A 21842-nucleotide genomic window follows, 5' to 3' on the forward strand; every position below is an offset into this window, starting at 1 on the left:
TTCAGCCTAGTGCCTACACAAATTAAAGTACGTAACTAATCTAATTTAATTCACTACCCATAACACTTTGCGGTCCTTCCGGAAGCCCTTTTCTTCCTTTCCGCCGTTGCCGCCGTCTCCTTAAAATTATACAGGCGGGTGAGTTATCTAAATCTATGTCCATCTACATATTTAGAAGACGTAATAACATATATCTAGCTCATTAATCACATATGTGAATTCAAGTTCTACAATTTACCGCAACATTATAGGCATTGCACATTTCTAATCCCTCAAATGCCGTGGTTTTGAACGGCTTGCTTTCCCAGTAGCTAGCTAGCTACCTACCTTTCCACACTGGTGTTTCCAATATCATAACTCTAGTTATCTTGCTAGTAGCTACGTCCATACAGTGGGGCCGACATGTTAAATAAAATATAATTTGCACATTGATTGTGCATGTTTTTTATAGCCAACGACAACGTTTTAGACTCGTACTGAAATGCATATCAAACAAACTAGTTAGCTTCGGAGCTATTTATCATATTGCCATACACAACACAGTCAAAAAACTCACGCTAGTTAGCCCAAGCTCATACCTTCCAACAATGTTGATTGCTTTAGAACGCACATGCTGCCTACTTCAATGGGATTGACATGTTACACATTCATATCTTTACACTTACGGCGTCATGTGTTTACACCGTTAAGTTACCTATAACTTGTCATTGTGATACAGGGGAAATCTAAATGTCTTGCATGAGTCAACTACTGGTAGCTAGTTAGCTTGTTTCTAACAATACGAGTTGTTGGTCGAATTAGCTAGTTATGGTAACTAACGTTACACAGCAACTGATTGTGGGTGATTTGATAGGCTATAATTGTTGATGTTTTGCCAGTTTTAATTGTTGCCCGTGTGTATTTAATATTAACAAATTACCTTTCCTCCTCAGTTCACCATGGCAGCCCTCAGACCCCTTACCAAACCGAAGATTGTCAAGAAGAGGGTTAAGAAATTCATTCGCCATCAGTCTGACAGATATGTCAAGATCACGGTAAGCGCATTTGCTAAACAGATATCAAAGATGGCACTGCTCCCTTTGTTATTGTTAGGTTGCATATCATGTAATTTGTGGCGGAAGCCAGGCTTTTCAAACATTGCACTTGCAGGGAGGCAAAGGACATTAATCTCTCGAGCAGAGTAGTTAGAAGGAACATTGAGCCTAACTTCCGTTCTATGTAACGTCTTTGCCTTTCTGCCTCCAGAAAAGCTGGCGTAAGCCCAGGGGTATTGACAACAGGGTCCGCAGGCGGTTTAAGGGTCAGATGCTGATGCCAAACATTGGTTATGGTAGCAACAAGAAGACCAAGCACATGCTACCCTCTGGCTTCAGGAAGTTCCTGGTACACAACATCAAGGAGCTCGAGGTCCTCATGATGAGCAACAAGTAAGTTTTGTTGGTTAGTTTTTGTTGGTTTTTATTTTCAAGTTAAAGGTACCTAAAGGGCAATATTATTCCTCATGGGGGTATTTCCAGGTCTCCTATTTTAACTGATACCACCCACAACATGAAGCATACTACATAGGGCATTACGTGCAAAGCTACATGGGGAAGAATTATAGAAGAGAGGGCATAGTCTTAGTGGAAAGAGGATTGCGTCTGTCATGCCTGTCCACAATGGTCAGGAGCAAGTTGCCGCAGAATTTACATGATCTATAATTCACCTCTACTCACCTTATGATGAAGTATACGCCGTGCCTACCTTGGGTAGACTCTTGTAAATCAAGTATATTGCTTTGATTTTCTAATCCGGGTTACCCACAGTTATAGACCTGTACTAATACCCCTGGAAGAAAGCCCCTTCCTGTTTCAGAAAGTTAACTGGGGTGTGTTCAGCAGGACGTAATGTTTTTGACCATTCAAATAGAAATGTTCTATGTAGACCGAACACGCCTCTGACATGTAAAATAAGGAATCACGTCTCACTCTGTTCATGGCATTTTCTATCTTCAATGTTGGAGAACGTTTGGCTACTGCACATGACCTTCTATACATTAATATGTAAATAAACGATACAATTTAAGACAGAGAATAGTATGTTCATTACCCGGGATAAATAACAAAGTGCACGCTCTCATCCACGCGTGCAAAAATACTACAGCCAAAATGGGAGTCATCTAGAAAAACTTCAAATTCTAGCTAATTTTTTCAAAAAACAAGCCTGAAACACTTTCTAAAGACTGCTATCTACTGGAAGCCTAAGGAACTGCAATCGGGGAGGTATTCCATTGATATTCCCAAAGACAGCCATTTCAATGAGTGGTGAGCTCAAACAAACAAAAATCTGGATGGATTCTCCTCGGGTTTTTGCCTGGTATATCAGTTCTGTTATACTCGGACATTATTTTAACAGTTTTGTAAACCTGTGTTTTCCATCCATTACGACCAATTATATGCATATCCTAGCTTCTGGGCCTGAGTAACAGGCAGTTTACTTTGGGCACCTCAGTCATCCATACTTCTGAATACTGCCCCCTATCCCTAAGAAGTTTTAGTGATAGCCTAGACTAAATACCAGATGAAAATGAACCAATTACAAAGATGAGCAATCCAGCACGTGAAGTTATATGTATGGGTAGGAGCTACCGGAATGTCATTTTTGCAAGCGAATGTGAACAAAAGACATTGTGCAAATGAACAAAGTTCTGCTGCATGCAGTGCTTGAACTCCAGCATGTCTGGAGTCTAGTTGCTAGGGCAACCGGTCTGCCTGCTCTGATCGGAGAAGACGAGAGGAGAAAAAAAAGCAAGGAAGTCAAGATGGCAATGGCAGCTATGCAAATAACGAATCCAAATGGCTTTTTTAAATGTTATTTTACCTTTATTTAACTAGGCAAGTCAGTTAACCTCACTAGGGTATGTGGGAAGCTAGTGTCCCACCTGGCCAACATCCAGTGAAATTGCAGAGCGCCAAATTCAAATACAGAAATACTCAGTATAAATATTCAGAAAACAAGTATTTTACATAGGTTTAAAGATTAACTTCTTGTGAATCCAACCACTGTCAGATTTATAAAATGCTTTACGGCGGAAGCATATCTCAGAATTATTTGAGAACATCGCACAGCAGACAAATCATTACAAACAGTAACCAGCCAAGTAGAAGAGTTACACAAGTCAGAAATAGAGATACAATTAATCACTTACCTTTGATCTTCATATGGTTGCACTCAGAAGACATTAATTTACTCAAATGTTTGTTTTGTTCGATAGTCTCTTTACATCCAAGAACCTCAGTTTGCGTGTTTTCTTCAGTAATCCACCGGTTCAAGTGCAGTCACAACAAGCAGACAAAAAAAATCCAAATTGTATCCAAAAGTTCATAGAAACACATCAAACAATGTTTATATTCGATCCTTAGGTTGTTTTTAGCCCAAATAATCGATAATATTTCAACCGGACAATAACATCGTAAATATAAAAGATAAACGTGAAAGGCACTTTTTAACATTTTATTTTACCTTTATTTAACTAGGACACGTCAGTTAAGAACGAATTTGATCTTGCAACTTTTCGGTTACGAACGCTCTAACCACTAGTCTACCTGCCGCCGTTTTTTTCCTTCTCAAACATGGCAGAAAGCAAACACAATATGATTCTTAAGTCAACCACTCAGCATGTTAAACTAGGGGTCATCTTAGTGCATAATTCTGTGTTATTCATACAGGAAATAAAGGAAACTTATCTTTCTGCTTTTATTTATACACTGAACCAAAATATAAACGCAACATGCAACAATTTCAAAGATTTTACTGAGTTAGAGTCCATAAGGAAATAAGTCAATTAAAATAAATTAAATAGACCCTTATCTATGGATTTCACATGCCTGGTCACAGATGCCCCCCAAAAAAGGTAAGTGCCATGGATCAGAGAACCACTCCTAATCTGATGTGACCACCATTTACCTCGTGCAGCATGACACATCTCCTTTGCATAGAGCTGATCAGGTTATTGATTCTGGCCTGTGAAATGTCCCACTTAAATGGCTGTGGGAAATTGCTGGACTTTGGCAGGAACTGGAACACACTGTCGTACACGTCGATCCAGGGCATCCCAAATGTGCTCAATGGGTGACATGTCTGGTGAGTATGCAGGCTATGGATGAACTGGGACATTTTCAGCTTCCAGGAATTGTGTACCGATCCTTGCAACATGGGGCTGTGCATTGTGCTCAAACATGAGGTGATGGTGGCTGATATATGGCACGTCAATGGACCTCAGGATCACGTCACGGGATCTGTGAAGAGCACACTTCTCTAGCATGCCAGTGGCCAATGAAGGTGGGCGTTTGCAGTCCAGATCCTGATGGGGACGATGAGCTTCCCTGAGATGATTTCTGACCGTTTTCTGACCCGAAGAAGCGGGTGTGGAAGTCCAGTGCTGGCGTGATTACATGCGGTTGAGGCCGTTGGACGTACTGCCAAACTCTCAAATGATTTTGGAGGTGGCTTATGGTAGAGAATTGAACATTCCATTCTCTGGCAACAGCTGTGGTGGACATTCCTGCATTCATTCATGTTTAATGAACATGCTGTTTAATCAGCTTCTTGATATGCCACACCTGTCAGGTAGATGGATTATCTTGGCAAAGAAAATGCTCAGTAACAGGGATGTAGACCCATTTGTGCATATATTTTTTTTTAGCTAAATAAGCTTTGTTTCATCTTTATTTTATTTCAGTACCTGAAACATGGGACCAACACTTTGTTTCATTTATATTTTTCTTCTGTGTATTTTCTGTGACAGAGAACTACAGTTGCATGTTCCTGATAATACTATTGAAGCAAAAAAACGCTGTCTTCATATATAAAACGTCAATACACAGCTGGACTCACCTGCTTCCTGCTTTCTCCTTTTGTGCTATTTACAAACAAACACGTGACTAGCTCAACTTCTGGGGAACTAAGTAAGCTTCATAATGTGACTGGTGTAATAAGAAACCGATTTTATTTATATTCTAACGCATTGCAAAAGTTCACTGCAGGTATTTACTTTAAATAGCTACAAATTATAATGTATTGAAAAACCTCAAATAGTTTCTACGGTATTGAAGAAAACATTCTGTAGCTTTTTCCAAATGCCCCAGTATATGGTATACCACTGTTTCCCAACCCTAGTCTTCGATTAACCCCAACAGTAAACATTTTTATTGTAAACCTGGGCAAGCACACCTGATTCAACTTGTAAACTAATCAACAAGCCCTCGTTGAGCTGAGTGAGGTGGGTTTGTTCAGGGCTACAATGAATGTGTACTGTTGGGGGAATTTGAGGACCAGGGTTGGGAAACACTGCGGTATATAACCTAAGCCTACTTCAGTCTCCAGCACACTGTTTGGTTGTTGTGGTCTTTTTTTTTTCTTTACTTGTCAAATGTATGAGTGCTTGTGTGGTTGAACATCCAAACGTTGCCCACATATGTTAACGTTACCTAATTGGTACAACAACAACAAACGTTTGAGGGTAGTCAGCCATGCACAAATTAAATGGCAACAGTGTGCCACTTTTCACAACTGTGCTGAGGCACAAGGTTAGATTTCTCTGCGATTTGTCCTGTAGCTATCACATTGAAGCAGCGTGAAGCACAACGGTACACATGCACAGATACTTAGTGTAACTGTGAGGGCAAAGTCTTGCATTGCGCTGCTCATAGCAACATAATGTTGTCTCACTGAAACAATCCTCTCCTTCTCTCCCTGTGCCGTTCATTCTCCAGTGCGTATGGTATTTGGTAATTATCTTGCCTCTAACCATCCTCTCCCCCTCCATAGGACCCACGCTGCTGAGATCGCCCACAACGTGTCTTCCAAGAACAGGAAGCTGATTGTGGAGAGGGCAGCCCAGCTGGCCATCAAGATCACCAACCCCAATGCCAGACTCCGCAGCGAGGAGAACGAGTGATCCAGACATTATTTTCTTAATAAAACAGATGTTTAAATGTGTTCTTGTCGCAACAATTTCTTACCTATTCCTTTTCCCATGGTGTTTGTTTATGCCCCCCTCAAGAATTTTAAAGCAATGGATGAAAGCAAAGGTGGGTGAGATTCGTGACACCAGTCCCTCTAAAGTCCATGAGGAGAATTCACACTAGAGCCAAGGGTAGAAAATAGATATGAAGCACTGGTAGCGCCCTGCAAGGGCATTCATTTTAACCCCTACCCATGCGCACTACTTCAAGCCCGACCAAAGCCCGGTTGCTTCAGCCAAATGTAAGGCCCAGACCTGCCCCAAATCAGAAATGACTGTCAGTATATCCATTAGCTACTCTGTCACTCAATCCCTGCATGCACTCTGCTCTTGACAGCTCGGAGTAATCATAGTAAGGTCTGCTTGGGCTCCTCAATGAAGAGACATGAGAGCTGTTAGCTACTTTTCATCACTCTAAACTCCTAACTCAAGGAACATCAATTTCTGTGAAACAATGTCTTATATATTTGATGAGGTTGAAGCACTTCTGTCACCATGTTATGATCTTAGTCAGATATTGCTGTACTTCACAGCGGAGCACGAGCAAAGGGCACAGCTTCAAAATGTGATACCCGAGCCCTGCCCGTACCCTAGTTATTGATGGAAAAAACAGGCCCTAACCCAATATGTTGGGGCCCGTCGGGTAGCAGAGCTCTTGCTGCTGAAATACAAGCAGTTAGCCACATGCATTAACATCTGCAGCTGGTTCTGAGATTTCTCTGAAACATTTGAAGGTGTGACATTCCAGTGCACTTTTGTGCGAAGGGAGCTTTGAAGGTCTTATGTTTAGCTCAACATTTTTATTCAGCTAACACTTTCACACCCAATCTTGCATGAAGTCCTACTTGTTAAGAGTCCTATAGATCAGATCTGGTTCTATCTGTATAAAATATGGTAAATCTGGTAAAGTAATGTCCCGGAAGCAGTGGAATCTAGTCTTCTAATACAACCCAAAAAGATTCTGTAAGACCACATTTGTTTTGTAGAATATTTCAATATCTCACTGGAGTCCAGTGATCTGTGCTACACAGTGGGCATTTTAGACAAGCGTCTAGACTGTAATTATGGGATAGCACTGTACTTGGCCCAAGCACATGCATCAGTGTGTTTGTCATACTTCAGCCTGTCATGCTGGCATCCTTGCCGACACCCAGCAATGATCCAGGCTGGTCCTTATCCTGGTTCCGACAACAGGATCTCGAACAAAAACAATGGAGACTTTTTAGAGATTTTTTTACATTGCAACTTCCATCTGATATGCTACCAACAGTGATTTTATTATGAGGCTCACAGACGATGGATGGTTGGATCCTCTTTAGGATCTTTGAATATCAAGAAGAACATGTTAATAAATTTGTTATGTCCGGCAATCAAAACAAACTACTCGATCAACATGAATGCGATTTGAATTTAGCCAATGGTTTAAAGCCCATCTGAAGAGACCAAAACCAGATTCTTTCCAATCAAGATTCATCTTGATTAAATGGCAATTAATTGAAGATTTAACACAGCTTTGAAGCTTTCTGCTGAAGGTATTAGATTAAACCAAACCAGTTCTTCTACACAGAAATGACTTTAATGTATTGTCTGCGTATGACAGCTGTATTTTGGGCCTCATACCCTCAACCGCATACGGTATTGTTAGAATTACAAAAATTGACAATCACGTTTAGATTCTGTAATTCTGAAATGCTATGTTTTGGGTAGCATGAATAAATAGCCAGTGTCGTCTACCGCCAGCCTCCTGGGGTGAAAGTTTCCATTGCGTTCTGGCAGGCAGGCTGTGCCATCTCTGCAGCCTTTTGCTCCCATCCATCTGTTCATGTAAAATAAATTGATCCAAAGCACACACAATAATAGACATATTTACGTTATCATACCTGGAATGAATTGCGTTGGTTTGCATCTTCAGTTTTTTGTTTTCATGTAGTTTTAATGTCACGTGTGTGTGTGTGTTGCAAGAGAGACAGACACTGATGGGTTCATAAATATGCATAGGTTTATGCAAATTCATTCTCTTTTATCTTTCCTAGCATCCCCCTGTTCTCCATCTGGTATTTTAAGGCTGATTCAGACACACCTGAGAATGTTGGAACTGCTCCAGTTAGGGTGGGGATTGTGGAGACATGAGGACAGAGCTAGAAGAAACACTGTGAGGTAAACAGAGAGCAATAGAAAGGAGAAAGATCAGTCTGTTTTTGCTTCCAGTGACTAGAGAATGAACATGGCAAGCAGAGTGATATGTGGTAAGGGACGCACGGCCAACCCAAAGCTCTTCACCCCGGCCTTCTCTCAGACAGATTCCATCAGGAAAGGAGGAGGGAAGAGGAGGATGTTCTCCTTTTCACTACGGTGTCGACTCGGCATCATCAGAGGGAGGACCAAAGGTAATGCGATTAGAACATAGTTTCTTCATACTTTTTAATCAAATCCAAACTGCCCGTAGGTCATTGGATTTTTATCTACTGCTATTGTATTGTGTGTACTGCTTCAGCCTGAGGATGTGGTTGCAAGTTCAAATCCCCGAGCTGACAAGGTATAAATCTGTCGTTCTGCCCCTGAACAGGCAGTTAACCCACTGTTCCTTGGACGTCATTGAAAATAAGAATTTGTTCTAAACTGACTTGCCTTGTTAAATAAAGGTTAAAAAAACAAAAACAAGTGTATTACTGTCCTGAGAGGGTGTACCGGTGCAGGAGATTTATCAACCTGGCACGCCGACTGCTGTACATTAGTCAGTAGTCAGCTCCCATGTGATGTAGTCGAAGGATTGTATTCGCCTAATGTATACCAGTATCTGCTTGTAATGAAAGAGATTAACCTTTTTGAATGACAGTGGGCCAAGTGTGAGAGCTGATGTTCCTCTAAAATGATAGGGGCGAGATCCCGGTAGTTAAGAGTAATAGCAGAATGATCACTTATGAATCACTTGATTAGGGATTTGCATACAAATTTCTCTTCTCATGTTTATTCTGTTTTGTCAAAATCTATTAATAGGATAACCTATTTTAAACATGATATTAAGTGACATTCCTCAAATAGAGCCATATTTGACCTTTGTTTGACGTTTGGCCTACCTTGCAGGTGAACATTGTACTGTGGTTATGTGATCATGTCTCCATGAATTATGACTGAGTCATGTTCACCGCCCCTGGCCCATGGTGTCAGTAATCCTGTGATCTGTGTGTTGACTCGAGTCTCTTTAATCTCTATTGCATTCAGTTGGTTGATGTATTTGCAACTACAGCTGATAGCCATAAGATGGCAGTAGGACCACCTACATGATATAAAATGTACTGCACTAGCCTTGGTTGGGGAATATTTTATATCATATCTTCACTGTACTTTCAATTCTTATATGAGAGGTTAGTCTTTCACTCGGGTACTTGTCAAGTGAAAATGTTACATCTTATTTGTCTTAGTTCCAAATAAGCATTATATCATAATGGAAGTGTCAAGTATAAGGCATTAGCACTGTTTATACCCTTTTTAAACAAACAATTGTGTGTTGAATCTAAAATCGATTGCATATTGCTTCCTAGTATAATATTTAAAAACATATTGACTCACTATTAAATCAGTTTATTGACATTGAATTTGTTCTCTTTCTCTGGTCTATATGTTGAATTCTTTCAACATTACAGAACTACACTGAGTGGGTGTGCTTCTACTGCTATACATAATTAACCTAATTCTGTTGCCTTGTGTGTTCCCCTGGGTTTTTATCAGACCATCTCACAGCTCTGTGTCTCCTGTTCCTCTTTTATTCTGTAATAAATTAATTAGTTTCGCTCTGAATCACCAAAGAGTAAATGGGGTATTAAGGACAAAACTCTCTGAGGAAATTATCTACGCCAAAGAATGTTGTGTCCACTGGAAAGAGCCGACTAATTAGGCGACATGCTACAATGAAGAGAAACACGGGAAGCGTTTGTTTGTAATTGTTTGATGTGTCTCTGGTCAGGGCTATGCATCATAGACTCTATAAATCTATGCATTATTGGGCTCAAGGATGTATTTGCACGGCACATAAAGACTTAATTTACTAGCTCATTTATTTGTACCTGAGCATATCCTCACATCTGTGGACATTTTTGTCAGTGTTGTTTTCTAAGAGCTTGTTTAGTACTTTCATGTGGTCTTTGATGCCATTTCCCTACTCTCAGACTATGACAAAAGTTCCTTTGGGGGCGATTGTCAGACCTTAATACAGGGCAACATATGGGGGGGTGATGGCGTGAGGGTGACAAATGGACAGACAGGTGTGGCTCTCAATCAGTCAGCGGCCGTGTTAACCCCTCTCTGTATGTGTCTGGGTGGAGGGCAGATGGCAGATGGCAGCAGAGATGCAGTGGGGCAAAGAGCCCTCTCACCCAGAGTAGGGAACATGAGATGTTCAGCACTCCACAGATTCCACCGATTGAAAGAGAGAAAGCATATCGTTGATTCGATTTATATCCATTGCAGCCAAATGGCTGATGTAAAAGACAGAATTCTATGGTCAGCAGTTCAAGCAGTTCAGAGAAAATCACAGTCTCTTTTGGCTTTGTCGCAGCATGAATATATGTGTATTGGTAGTGATGCTCTTGTATAAGCAAATAACAATCATTGTGATGAGCCTATGGAATGTGAGGTAGAATTGAATGCATGTGAGGGAAAAAGCACACAGGCATTAGCTAGCCAGTGTGTGTGGGTGGGATAACTATGGTGGTACAATAAGATGGTCACTGACTAGTGTGGAAAATGTGTGGCTGATATTTTATGGGCTCAAAGCGACAATGGATATGGGGGTGGTGTTGATTGTGCGCTTGACTGTAGGGAGTGTGTGCGTGTGTGTGCAGTGGGTGTGACTGCTTCATCACACCCCTCTGGCAAAGAGAGGGAGAAAGACCCTCTCCGACACAGTCATTGAGGCTGTGTGAGTGTGTCTGACGGTTTGTATGTGTGTGAGCGGGTATGTGAGTGTGTGAACGAGGGGAGGATTATTCCTCTGGAATAGGAAGCGTGACCAGGAACACCTTTAAAGGAACCTCAGCATGTTGGGGGGAAAAGAAGGAGAGATGATGATTCCTTTGTTGCTTTGATCATTTAGTGTCCCTGCTTTCCGTCTGTCTGTGGGAATGACTTATTACAGCAACAAGATAATTGTTTGTTATCAAGTTTAAACAGTTCATGGGCAAAAACATGGATCAGGATTTGTTATGTAATTTGCAATAAATAAATATATGCTTCAAGTAGAACAGTGATATGAAGATAAGAAGACTGGGTTTCTGAGGACGGACAGACAGACAGTATTCCCAGGGGCACCTCGCTGGGTCCACTGGCCACTACAACAGAACAGCTACTTTCCTCTCAAATCGGATGTTTTGACAGGACTGCAGACATGCTGTGTGGTCTGAGGAGAGAGGCGAAGAATAGCAGCATCGGTAAGACTGCCTTAACCCACTGACTGGAATCATATGAATGAATATCACAGACATGATATAGCTAGCTATATGTACTGTAGCTGTGTAGTTAGTGTGTAATGTCTGTCATATGTGCTACAGTATATAACGGGTGTAATCCTGAATGCTGATTGGTTAACAGTATACTCTAGTGCTACACCCTAGTAGTGTAATTGTCATAGTAATGGATTTATGACTATCGTTAGCGCCTGTAATAGTATTTACTTATGAATATGAAGTGTGTAGTGATGCATGCTGTTCAACTGAGGAGCATCAACTTCCTGCTTTTGTACCTGTAGTTATACCGGTGGATGCCAGCCTTCTGTCATTAGAAGTTATTTGATCATCTGGGAATGTGATTATCTTTTCCTACATTGCAGTTTCTTCAGATTGGTGGATATTTATTAAACTTTTTAAATGACAGCTCTGTCAAGCACCAGTACGTCTATTATTTAGCTAATAAGGCACAGTAGACGTCAATGCCATTTGATTCAAGCCAGACAGTACTAAATACCAGATTGCAGTCTGAAGTGGGGGCTGATATAAAAATGCAAACTGGGTCTACTGGAGCCCAGTTTATTTAAATAATGTACCTCTGAAAATAGCATTTTGATTTAAAAGCCATTATCAGAGCGGCCCCCACATTTAACCTACATTCTGATTGGTTCTGAGGGAGATTGCCCTGAATTACATTGAGTTAATTGACTCACCAGAAATACATGGGGCTGACTGTAGTTTTCTGATTACTTTGCACACCACTTTCAGTAATGTTGTAAGTACAGTCCTGTTTGCAGATCTCAAATGTATGGTATTGCAGTTCTGCTCTTGACCCTTGAGCCACAGACAGTAGTTGAGTATTCCCTCTGCCAAGACAGCATGCTTCTACCAGCATTCTGCCATACCCAGTTCATTGTTGTTGCTCAGGTCAGTTTTTTTGTTTTGGCTGCTAAATTGATTAAGCCAGTTAAATAAGTCACATATTTCGCCTATGATTGGCCAATCCAGATCACTAATGATGTTTCTAAACTGGTGCATGTGTGTATGTGTGTGCGTGAGTGGCCAACATGCGCGTGTGATCTAAGGCTGTTGAGCAGGATATTTTTGCAAGGAAGTGAATAGAAGGTCGTACATGATCATAGTATGCATATTCCTGCATGCCCTTGAGCTTTGTTTTGGTCAACTCTCACTATGTTGGATTATTACATTATTTCTGCAGATTTGTCATAGTTAACATGTGGCTTTATCAACCTCCACAATGATATGGAGTGCATCTCAGAAGACATATATTCTCCTAGTCTCTTTCCTTCAAATGCACTGATCTGAAAATATAGGAAAGCTGATAGAAAATGATTGATACATTACCTACCAGTAACAGGTAGTTGTTTTCACTAGATGAAAGAAAACAGGCAAGGAGAAGAACCATTTAAGACTAGTGAGATACACCCCATGTTATTTTGTCTTTGTGCAAATTAGTTCAATGCATGCAAATAATGAAAATTCATAATTTTTCCATTTTTGACCAAAGGCTGGCCTCATTGAATATTTCAGAATGTGAGTTTAGTTGGTGATGTAATATTATGGATTAAGAGTCATGATACCAAAGTGGATGAAGGGTTAATTGAGTGCAAAAAAAACACAGAACAGCAATATCACCCACACACATGTCCAGGGTTGTGGAGTACATGTAACTAAAAAAACACAGAACAGCAATATCACCCACACACATGTCCAGGGTTGTGGAGTACATGTAACTAAAAAAACAACAACTGTAATCTGTTACATGACCAGCAAAAGAATTGTAATCAGATCACAGATACTTTTGAAAATATAGATGATTAGGCTACTTCTAAGGTTACTTTTAAATGCAGAAAGGATGTTTGTGAAAAAATACTTTGATACCTTTCTGTTTTCTCAATGACATTCAAATCAGCATTGAAAAAAGGCACAAGTTTAAGTTTGTTCTCTCTGCCCTGAGCAAGTCTGACCACAAGCCAGAGACTACTATGGCAGAATTTACACAGGCAGCCCAATTTTGATAAATCTTTCCCGATTTGGTCTTTTGACCAATCAGATCAGCTTTGAAATAGATCTGATGTCAAATGATCTGATGTGATTTGTCAAAAGACCAATAGTGAAAAAAATTATCAAAATTGTGCTGCCTGTGTAAACGCAGCCTATGACGACACACCAAATGTGTTTGATGGATCGCAGGAATAGGTTTTTGTAGAGTGCAGTGCAAGCTACAGTAAGTCCCCCAATGATCTGACTGCTGTACTATTATTATATTATGACCATCTTGAATAAGCACTTGGAGGTATTACGACAGCAGTGGTGTAGCCTACGGGCTATACGGATATCACTTAGGCCCATTATTCTACTGATATCAACACAGCAATTAGGAATATGTGAATCACACTGCTGCTCTCTCAATTATTTGCGCCTTACGGATTGTGGTTGTTATGGATGACCGTTCACAAATGTATAGTTCTATTTTACCCCAATAATGGTTGAATTGAAGAAATATAGGCTAAGTTCTCCATCAATTATTGTTAATGGGACCGGTGGACAGACAGCCAGTGAAAAATGCTCTCTTGCAACAGCTGAATAGTGCAGATCCCAGCCTATGGAATAAAAGTTTGAGAGAGTTCCTAACACCTTCGTGGTATAGTGCTCCATACATACTGTCAAAAACGAGTAGGGCTTTTATTGTTCAATCTAGTTTGTGCTGATAGAACAAAAATGTCCAAAGGCATCAACAGCTGCAAATTATTGAGATATGTAAGTGTCACCCATAGAGATCCTATTAAAGATGTCTCTACCTATTTGCCTTATGTGCTTTTGTCTGTGCCTAACAGTGTCCATACCATGTTTGTGCTGCTATGATGTTGTGCTGCTGCCATGTTGTATTGCTACCATGTTGTGTTGTCATGTTGTGTTGCTACCATGTTGTGATGTTGTCTTAGGTCTCTCTTTATGTAGTGTTGTGGTGTCTCTCTTGTCGTGATGTGTGTTTTGTCCTACATTATTATGCACTACCGCTCAGAAGTTTGGGGTCACTTAGAAATATCCTTGTTTTTGAAAGAAAAGCCAAGTTTTGTCCATTAAAATAACATCAAATTGATCAGAAATACAGTGTAGACATTGTTAATGTTGTACATTTTTTTACATTTCTTTAACTAGGCGTGTCAGTTAAGAACAAATTCTTAATTACAATGATGGTCTAGGAACAGTGTTAACAGGTTAACTGCCTTGTTCAGGGGCAAAACGACAGATTTTTACCTTGTCAGCTCGGGGATTCGATCCATCAACCTTTCGGTTACTGACCCAACGTTCTAACCACTAGGCATCCTAGTGTCGCTGGAAATGACAGATTTGTTTATGTAATATCAACATAGACGTATAGAGGCCCATTATCAGCAACCATCACTCCTGTGTTCTAATGGCACGTTGTGTTAGCTAATCCAATTTGATCATTTTAAAAGGCTAATTGATCATTAGAAAACCCATTTGCAATTATGTTAGCACAGCTGAAAACTGTTGTTCTGATTAAAGAAGCAATACAACTAGCCTTCTTTAGACTAGTTGGGTATCTGGATCATCGCCAACTGTGGATTCGATTACAGGTTCAAAATGGCCAGAAACAAAGAACTTTCTTCTGAAACTTGTCAGTCTATTCTTGTTTTGTGAAATGAAGACTATTGGATGTGAGAAATTGCCAAAAACTGAAGATCTCAAACAGCACTGTGTACTACTCCTTTGACAGAATAGCGCAAACTGTCTCTAACCAGAATAGAAAGAAGAGTGGCAGGCCTCAGTGCACACCTGAGCAAGAGAACAAGTACATTAGAGTGTCTAGTTTGAGAAACAGATGCCTCACAAGTCCTCAACTGCCAGCTTCATTAAATAGTACCTGCAAAACACAAGTCTCAATGCCAACAGTGACAAGGTGACTCCAGGATGCTGGCCTTTTAGGTTGTGCTGACCTTTTAGGCCAGCATCCTGGAGTCGTCTCTTCCCTGTTGACTTTGAGCCTGGTGTTTTGCGGGTACTATTTAATGAAGCTGCCAGTTGAGGACTTGTGAGGCATCTGCCAGTGCAGTCAAAAATGTGATTTTCCTGTGTTTTATATGTTTCCACACTATGAGGTTGGTAACATACTACGGAATTGTGAAATTATGACAATGCACTTTTAGTGTAACAGCTGTTTGAAAAGACTGCCTGAAATGGCAGCTTTTTTGGCTGGGTGGGGTTTGGTCTGCCTGATATAAGTTAATAGACCAATAAGAGTTTGCCCTCCTCTCTGCCAGAAGCAGCAAGGTTTCAGATCACACATCCCTCCCATTAGGCTCCTCCAATTAGACCCGTTTCTCTGACCACTCCCAGACAGTCCTGGCAAAAAAATTTTTTGAGCTATTTTTGTTTCTTTTTGACCCTTTTAATTACAGTGTCATGCATAGGTGTAATAGGTGGCAGGGAAGTCAGGCGCAGGAGAGTCAAACTGAGTGTAAAATGGAGTCTTTTAATAAAGTTTCACGAGTATGCTCCATAACAATAAATGAACTAACAAACCAAACATGGGTACGAGGACCCGACGCGCACCTATGCAACAATCACACTATACTGACAATAAAACAATCTCTGACAAAGACATGAGAGGAAACAGAGGGTTAAAATGAATGGGATTGAAAACAGGTGTGTGGGAAGACAAGACAAAACCAATGGAAAATGAAAAAAGGATCAATGATGGCTAGAAGACCGGTGACGTCGAACGCCGAGCACCGCCCGAACAAGGAGAGGCAACGACTTCGGCAGAAGTCGTGACATACAGTCACAGTAAGGTACTTAATTGGTACCCAGAAATGATTTGATATTGAGATAAAACGGCTGCATTGGACCTTTAAGTGTGTAATGTGCTGTTTAAATCACTTGGTTGAAAAGGTAGTCCTCAGTGGACTGGATTTTAGGAAGTGCAGCGTCAGATTTCTCATCATCGCGAATGCTGACATACCCACACTGCTGTATCCAGCTTCAAACAGCCAGGCAAAGCAGGGCCACTGCTAATCTGGGCCCGGTGCTGCTGTGGCAGTAATGGCTCCCACTGTAAAAAGAAGATCCTATAAGAACAGATAGAGCATTTCCTGGTTTCCTCTGTAGCAGCTGTTGTAGATGACTGAAAGTGGTTGTATTCTCCACATGCCTGAACAGTCCATTAACCACAACACATTCACTCAAGAGTATTTCCCAGCCCTAACGTATGCTGTATGCACCATCTTGGTGCATAATGTTTCACTGCAGGTAGAAGATGCCTGTGGACAGAAATCTAGGATCATCTACTCCAAATCTAAAGGCAACATTATCTTCAGATCAGCGTCTATTAGAGAAAAATCCATTTACTCCTAATGTGTCTAATAGGGTTCTCTGTGTGGCTTCTGTCTCACACTAAAACTAGCTGTCTTGATCTCTTGACCCTTCTGTTAGTAGAATTTAATTATGCCAATGTACTTTCATCAATTGAAAGCCCTTAATCTATTTTATGAGAATTTGTAAGATTTCTTGTTTGCATGAAATAGATGCAGACCAGTCTTTAAATAATAGGTAATAGAATTTATTCTCGGAGCGCGCTACCACTTAAACACGTACAGCAGTTTATATACAGATCATGACTTAATTTTACTGCTTTAACAGAATCACCTCCTCTCGACCGGGACAAAGTGAGGTGAAAAGTTCATTCTAACTTACAAACACACTCCCAGATAACTTTTGACCCCTCAACATTATCGATCACCACTGAACTGACAGTTAAAATTAAAAGAAAACCTAGGAATGCACTCACTGCCTTATCTAAAAACCCCAGAGCTAAGTTTCAGTTGGGTCAACCATAGGCTAACGACCTTATGTGTTTACACAGTCCACAACCCATTTGTTCCTGCCTAGTTGGAATGGTGTTCATTAACTTTTATTACTCCTTGTCCTGTCACACAATTCCTTCTTATGAACTCATTTAGTCTATTACTTATAAAACAGAGTATAAGTTTACCTAGATACAATTCTATTTAAAATGGGGATATTGTTTATTCATTTATCCATAATAAATCCATAATAAATTCAACACCTTCCCACTATGTTACTGTGGAAACAGAGCAGCATGACCTTCCGGGTCACAGATTTACCTGCCAGTATTCTGTTTGAGTTACCTAAGTGCCTGTTGGATGAGTTTCTTCCTGTTGTACCTCTCTCTAATGTCCACACTCCCTCTAATGGGGATCAAAGGGTTAAACGAGGCCCTGGCAGCTGTCAGCGTATGGATGGGGGATGTGTTGGTGTCAGGTTCCCCCCTCCTCCCTCTCCTCTCTCAGGAGAAAACATTCCTTACATACTGTAGTAGTTCTCCAAACATCCAGACTATTCACCAAATGTTCCTTTCATTGTTTCAGATGACGGGCCCTACTCTAAGGGCAACAAGGACTCTGGAGGGACCGACCATGCCTCCAGGAGACGCAGTATTGCAGGTACAGTGGAGTTACAGCTTACTGTGACTTTCAGTGATTCCACTGTTTCTCCTCTGTGGTACCATGTCCAATATTTTCAGCCTTACTCTCTCCAAGATGTAAGGATATCTGAAGGAGTGAAGCTTTTCAATGTGATTGTTTGATCACACTTGTTCCATCACGTCTTCACTGCGTTGGTTGATAGGTATGGCACTGTTATGAATATCTCGTGCTGCAGTGCTTAGATAAGGAGGAGATATGCCTATGTAGCATACCTGTCGTTGGAGACAAAAGGAGTCCTCTCCCCCCATGAATTTAGCATGATTTAACAGCACAGCACATTGTGGCCAGAGACAGAGACAGAATGGGACTAAGTACATAACCTCCACAAAAAACTACAGCATCTGAAGGCACTACAACTAGATATCCATCAGAACTAGTGTCAAGCCCAATTTATCCTCAATTCTGTTCAGGAAATTTAATTTACAAATCTGTAATAATTTACTTTTTTCTGTCAAGATGTACTTTTTCAATTAATTCACTGAATTCCATCCCATTATGGGGAATGTACTGAGTTTAAATGGAACTGACCCCACCCCACTATCCATCAGTTTATATGGAGCAGACCACATCCCCCATCCATCAGTTTATATGGAGCAGACCACATCCCCTATCCATGACATCCATCAGTTTATATGGAGCAGACCACATCCCCCATCCATCAGTTTATATGGAGCAGGCCACATCCCCTATCCATGACATCCATCAGTTTATATGGAGCAGACCACATCCCCTATCCATGACATCCATCAGTTTATATGGAGCAGACCACATCCCCTATCCATGACATCCATCAGTTTATATGGAGCAGACCACATCCCCTATCCATAACATCTATGAGTTTATATGGAGCAGACCACATCCCCTATCCATAACATCTATCAGTTTATATGGAGCAGACCACATCCCCTATCCATGACATCCATCAGTTTATATGGAGCAGACCCCATCCCCTATCCATGACATCCATCATCAGAGAGTAGAGGGAGGGGGAGAGAGGAGAGAGAGAAAGTGAGTCAGACAGAGAGAGATAATGAGGGGTAGAGAAAGAGACAGAACGTCAGAGGCAGAGATAATCAAGCCGTGTTTGTAACAGTTCAGACAAACAGACTCTGTGTCCCAGATGGATGCTGACTCAGTGACTCTGTCCATCCACTGTTCCTCCTGTGTTTTTTCCCTGTGTCGCTGTGTATCCCTGTGTGTCTCTGTATGTTCCTGTGTGCCCCTGTGTGTTCCTATGTGTCCCTGTTTGTTCTTGTGTGTCCTTGTATGTTCCTGTGTGACCCTGTGTGTTCCTATGTGTCACTGTTTGTTCTTGTGTGTCCTTGTATGTTCCTGTGTGACCCTGTTTGTTCCTATGTGTCCCTGTTTGTTCTTGTGTGTCCCTGTGTGTCTTCCTGTGTGTCCCTGTGTGTGTGTAGAAGACTACCGGGGTGTGACCACCGTGGACCTAATAAAGAGGGAGGGCAGCAGCCTGGGCCTCACCATCTCCGGGGGGTCCGATAAGGACGGCAAGCCCAGAGTGTCCAACCTACGGCCAGGTGGGCTAGCTGCCAGGTGAGATCTCCACTGAGATGACACATCCGTAACCTGGCAACCGCAGCGAGCTGTCTGTATGTGTTACCCACACCATCCACACTGTAACACACCGCCTCACATTAACCTGGGGATCATAAACGCTGCAGGAGACCAGCTGTTTACTGGGTGATGTGGAGCTTGGAACTGATATTCCACCAGAGCATAGTTTAGGAGAGGGTCTCCTATGTTAAAAAACAAGATACATATGGATGTTCCCTATCACACAAACTAAATTAAATGACATCTTACTACAGTGAATTAATTGGTATTAAGTTAATGTAGAGAGAACTGTTTTAAGCGACTACCTGCTTTATTATTTGCCTCCCAATTCACTTGTTATTCATAGTGATTTAATGTTTCTATTTTGGAGTGTGGAGCCATGTTATTTCGGTAAAGATAGTTGAATAAACATTCGATTCATATAATTTGTCCTTATGTCAGCTATAAATGCAGTGGAAAGCTCTCTCACGCTTCAGAGTGACTAAGTGGCATGTGACTGCAGCCTCTCATCTTTATTTATTACACACACACTCATATTAAATACTGGAAAATTACATTCTTTCTGCCACCACAAAAGTGTCTCAGTATAGAATGTGGTCGACCGACTAGATATGACAATCATGATATTACTTAACAGCTTATCTCACTGCTATTATAACCATTACACCACTGGCCTGTTTGCTAGTCGACTCGGTTGGTCTCATACACACAACATATCTATGTTAAGATGAAAGCGTATGACCGTGTTTGGTAGGCTCATGCTGATGTGTGTGTCCTGAGTCACTGTAGCGATTGGCAGTAGCCCAGAGGTGTAGCAGAGCAGCACATCTATTTAATTAGCATCCAAATGAGCATCGTGTTGACTCACAATGTCACATGGGAGACATCATGTGAAACATGTCTCTCATCTCTATCTGTCTGTCTGTCTGTCTGTCTGAAGAATTCTAGGGTTGCATCTATTTGCATAGCTTGTGTTATAATTAGACAGACTTTCTGCTACAAAGATGCCGAACATTAGTCATGACAGGGCAGTGATGAAGATACACAACAACGTTCTGAAGCCATGAATCAGGAGATAATATGTTGTTTTCAGAGTTTATCATTAGTGGGGCCAGGAGGTTTTCCTAAACATGTGACCCAACCAATCCAGAGATATTCCCTGGCTAAGTGACATGGTCAGGAAAAACTCATCAAGCAACGTCTTCAATGTTCTCTGCTGGGGTTGTGCTCTATTGTAGCTCTATCTCTCCTTGTAGGAGTGACCAGCTGAATGTGGGAGACTACATCAAGTCTGTGAACGGCATCAACCTGTCCAAGCTCCGCCACGAGGAGATCATCAGCCTGCTGAAGAACATTGGGGAACGTGTGGTGCTGGAAGTGGAGTACGAATTACCTCCCTTTGGTATGAGCACTTCTAGTGTGTATCGTCCTGCATCTATTATAGTAGGTCTATAATATCCATATCTTTTCAAAAAACATATACAGTAGTGGAGTTAAGGTCAACATAGCTTGCCTTTGTTCTTGGTTGAAAAAGCATCAAATTCTCTCAGTTGTTGTCTTCTCATGCTGGGATATTATTCCAGTACAGTAGTTGTCAATTTATTTCTGGACTGTGACCCAACAAATAAACAAACTAATCAGAATCCCATTGCTTGCTGTTTGGGGTTTTAGGCTGGATTTCTGTACAGCACTTTGAGATATCAGCTGATGTACGAAGGGCTATATAAATAAATTTGATTTGATTTGATTTGATTTGGAGGCTGGTGTCATTTTCAATCTGAAGGCACGCTCATTTGATGGCCCAAATGGAAAGAATGGAATGTGTTTGATTTCTTTGATACCTTTCCATTCTAGCCATGAGCTGTCCTCCCTCCACTGGATGATCCAGTTTTGACCCATAAGGACCAAAACAGCAATCCAGCAATGGGTCGCAACTCACATTGGCAGTTAACACTAACCCTGAACCCAAGGACCCTGTACAGCAAACGAGAGGGGAAAATGCTAAGATAAAATAATTTCAACTCAGGTTAAAACACTGAATGTGAATCATGAATGTGACAGTTGTTCTCTCTCTCTCTCCCCGTCTCTGTTTCCAGTCCAGAATGCTCCCTCGGGTGTCATATCTAAGACCATAGAGGTGTGCCTATACAAAGAGGGTAACAGCTTTGGATTCGTCATGAGAGGTGGGCATCATTCAGTCTGCTAGAATGTACAGTGTGTATAATGAAGGGTGGCAGAGGATGAAAGATTGAACCTGATCGTGTGTGT

General features: G+C 41.2%; 2 protein-coding genes across 5 annotated transcripts in view; both read left to right on the forward strand.

Moving 5' to 3' along the window:
- Nucleotides 1-29: 29 nt before the first annotated feature.
- Nucleotides 30-5979, forward strand: LOC135527908 (large ribosomal subunit protein eL32). The gene is made up of 4 exons (XM_064956558.1): nucleotides 30-138; nucleotides 933-1034; nucleotides 1246-1427; nucleotides 5809-5979. Exons 2-4 carry the CDS (start codon nucleotides 939-941, stop codon nucleotides 5936-5938), a joined length of 408 nt encoding a protein of 135 aa, XP_064812630.1. The 5' UTR covers nucleotides 30-138; nucleotides 933-938; the 3' UTR covers nucleotides 5939-5979.
- Nucleotides 5980-8091: 2112 nt separating this feature from the next.
- grip2a (glutamate receptor interacting protein 2a) overlaps nucleotides 8092-21842 on the forward strand; it is a 51834-nt gene continuing 38083 nt past the window's right edge. For 3 of the 4 annotated variants that reach the window (XM_064956559.1, XM_064956560.1, XM_064956562.1), the window contains exons 1-5: nucleotides 8092-8391; nucleotides 17883-17957; nucleotides 19418-19553; nucleotides 20831-20976; nucleotides 21671-21757. In XM_064956559.1, the coding sequence (XP_064812631.1) occupies nucleotides 8223-8391; nucleotides 17883-17957; nucleotides 19418-19553; nucleotides 20831-20976; nucleotides 21671-21757 (613 nt within the window). In that variant the 5' untranslated portion in view covers nucleotides 8092-8222. Of the gene's footprint in view, nucleotides 8392-11227; nucleotides 11431-17882; nucleotides 17958-19417; nucleotides 19554-20830; nucleotides 20977-21670; nucleotides 21758-21842 lie in introns of those variants that run through there. The other variant, XM_064956561.1, reaches the window with a different exon arrangement.

This window comes from Oncorhynchus masou, chromosome 33, assembly GCF_036934945.1.
Source record: "Oncorhynchus masou masou isolate Uvic2021 chromosome 33, UVic_Omas_1.1, whole genome shotgun sequence".
Classification (NCBI taxonomy): Eukaryota; Metazoa; Chordata; class Actinopteri; order Salmoniformes; family Salmonidae; genus Oncorhynchus; species Oncorhynchus masou.